The sequence below is a fragment of the Neophocaena asiaeorientalis genome, unplaced genomic scaffold (assembly GCF_003031525.2).
Source record: "Neophocaena asiaeorientalis asiaeorientalis breed wild unplaced genomic scaffold, Neophocaena_asiaeorientalis_V1.1 scaffold148, whole genome shotgun sequence".
In the NCBI taxonomy this organism is placed as follows: Eukaryota; Metazoa; Chordata; class Mammalia; order Artiodactyla; family Phocoenidae; genus Neophocaena; species Neophocaena asiaeorientalis.
Window position 1 is genome coordinate 349,473 of NW_020174050.1, and position 2,069 is coordinate 351,541.

Below are 2,069 nucleotides of genomic sequence, written 5' to 3' on the forward strand. Positions count from 1 at the left end.
GCAGAACTCTGGTGGCAATTCCATCCCTCACTGCAGGACTCTGACATCCCAGAGTTGCAGCCAATTTCCTTCCTGACCGCTGAAACCCAGCTAAGCAGCTCGGAGCGCTCTGCCACGACCCCCAACCGGGTGGACTGGCCTCGACCAAACGGGTGGCCCCAGCACACTTGCGGGGCGTGGCCCGGGGCTGCAAAGGTGTCCAGAAAGTAGGGGACCCTGGGTCGCAACGCTAGGGGCAGGGTGGGCGCGCGCCACTCTCGCGAGAGCTCACGGGGTAGGGGCAGCGAGGGGCTGGAGACGAAGTGGCGGGGGAGCAGCGCTGCGGTCGCGGTGGTTGTTCTCTTTGGAGGAGGCGAGTGGCCCTTTCTCCGCCCCTTTTTGCTTCTCCTCCCACTGAGTGATTCAAGCCTTGCGCTTCCCACTTCCGCACCCTCTGCCAGCCATTGGAACTAGCAAAGCCGAACAAGTTGCGGCCGCCGAGCAGCCGGCGCTCCCCGCCTCCTCATCCTCTCCTCCTCCTCCTTCTTCTCCTTGCCTGGCCGCCGACGTCGCCGCCACCCCGAGGCCTCGCGACCGCCGAGCCCGCAGCCCACGCCACGGCCGACATGAGCTTCTTGTTGTGAGTAGCGAGGCCCAGCGCGCACCGGCTTTGTTCAGGAGACCTGGGCCGCGGGTCCCCCACCCTTCTCCCAGCTTTGCCCCTAGCTGCTTGACCCGGGCGTTCCCACCCACCAGGTCTCGGGGAACCTGCCCCGAATGCTCGCGTTGCCTGACCGCCGCCGCCTCCCCGGCCCGCTTCGAGCAGGCGGGGAATCCTCCGGCCCCCAAGGAGGCTCTTTCTCCCCGGACCCGAAGTCCCGACACACACCGATGCCTGCGTCCGCATTTCTCCATCACCCCAACCTTTCCTCTTGCTCTTCTCTTGCGTTTGTTTGTTTGCACGCTCTATATAGATACCTCCCACTCTTCCGCAGGACCCGTATCCGACGCGTGCCCGGTCGTCTGCCTCCGTGTCCCCTGTTCATTGCTTTTATTTCTGTATCCCAAGCACAGAAGATAGAGCTTCTATTTTCTTCCGTCACCCTAGGACCCTTTTCATACCCCACTTAGGTTTTAGGAGTGGGAAGTTGGGGTGACAAGTCTTGTGGATTTGACACAACGCGGCTGCTTGCGCGTCAGGATCCTCTGGTGACAACCTGGGGTCTTGGGGACTGGAGCGCCTTGCTTTCCCGAGGTGCCCCTCCTTCCAGCGTGCTACCGTGAAGAGTATGGGCTCTATCTTTTTAGACAACCACCATATAGGGTCTGGGTAGTGTGCCCTGGGTTGATTAGAGAGTTGTTTTGCAAATCATTTGTAAATGCCAACTCAACGTCACATTTAGTGCTCGTCATTATTTCCCTTATCGTTTATTGCAGACGAGTTGAGGGGGATGGGCAGAAAGATGGGGTGGCCGGATGGGAGTATGGTGGCAGCAGACAAGCCTCAGGTCCTCCGAAAACAGGACCTTACAACCTGGGGAATTACTCTTTTGAAGGCTTCGCTGTGATTCACCTCTGTTTAATCTGGTTAGAAAGCTAATAAAAACTCGGAGATTGAAACCCACCCCATATGCTCCTTTACCGTTGTGGAGAAAATTAGCATTTAAAGATTTTCTTCTTTCCCCACCTCCCATAATTTTTCGTCATCACATTGGCACCTGAATCCTGAGAATTTAATTAACCCTTATTTTCACAAGCTTATATCTAGAATGTTAATCCTTTTTAGGGTGTTTAAGCAAAACTGAGCCATCACAGAGGCTAACCGGCAGGTGGACTTGCTAATATTTCTAATACGCACAGGGGGTGCCTGGCTTGTGTCAACGTGCCTAACACATTTGAGCTTATGAAACCTCTTTCTTAGGCTCATCCTAGAAGTTGATTCTGAGTTTGTCAGATAGGTAGTACTAGATGAGAGGACTGAGTGATTTCATAAACGTCTTTGCTTCCTATTTTAGTTTGAATCAAGATAGCCAAGCATCTCCACTTGAAACTTCTCATCTTGAGTATTTTTTTTTTTTTTTTTTTTTGGG

General features: G+C 54.5%; 1 protein-coding gene across 1 annotated transcript in view; it reads left to right on the top strand.

The window, feature by feature from the left end:
- Positions 1-402: 402 nt before the first annotated feature.
- Positions 403-2,069, top strand: part of MOB1B (MOB kinase activator 1B) — a 52,151-nt gene continuing 50,484 nt past the window's right edge. Inside the window, exon 1 of the mRNA XM_024754107.1 lies at positions 403-619. Within this exon, the coding sequence (XP_024609875.1) occupies positions 606-619 (14 nt within the window). The 5' untranslated portion in view covers positions 403-605. The remainder of the gene's footprint in view (positions 620-2,069) is intronic.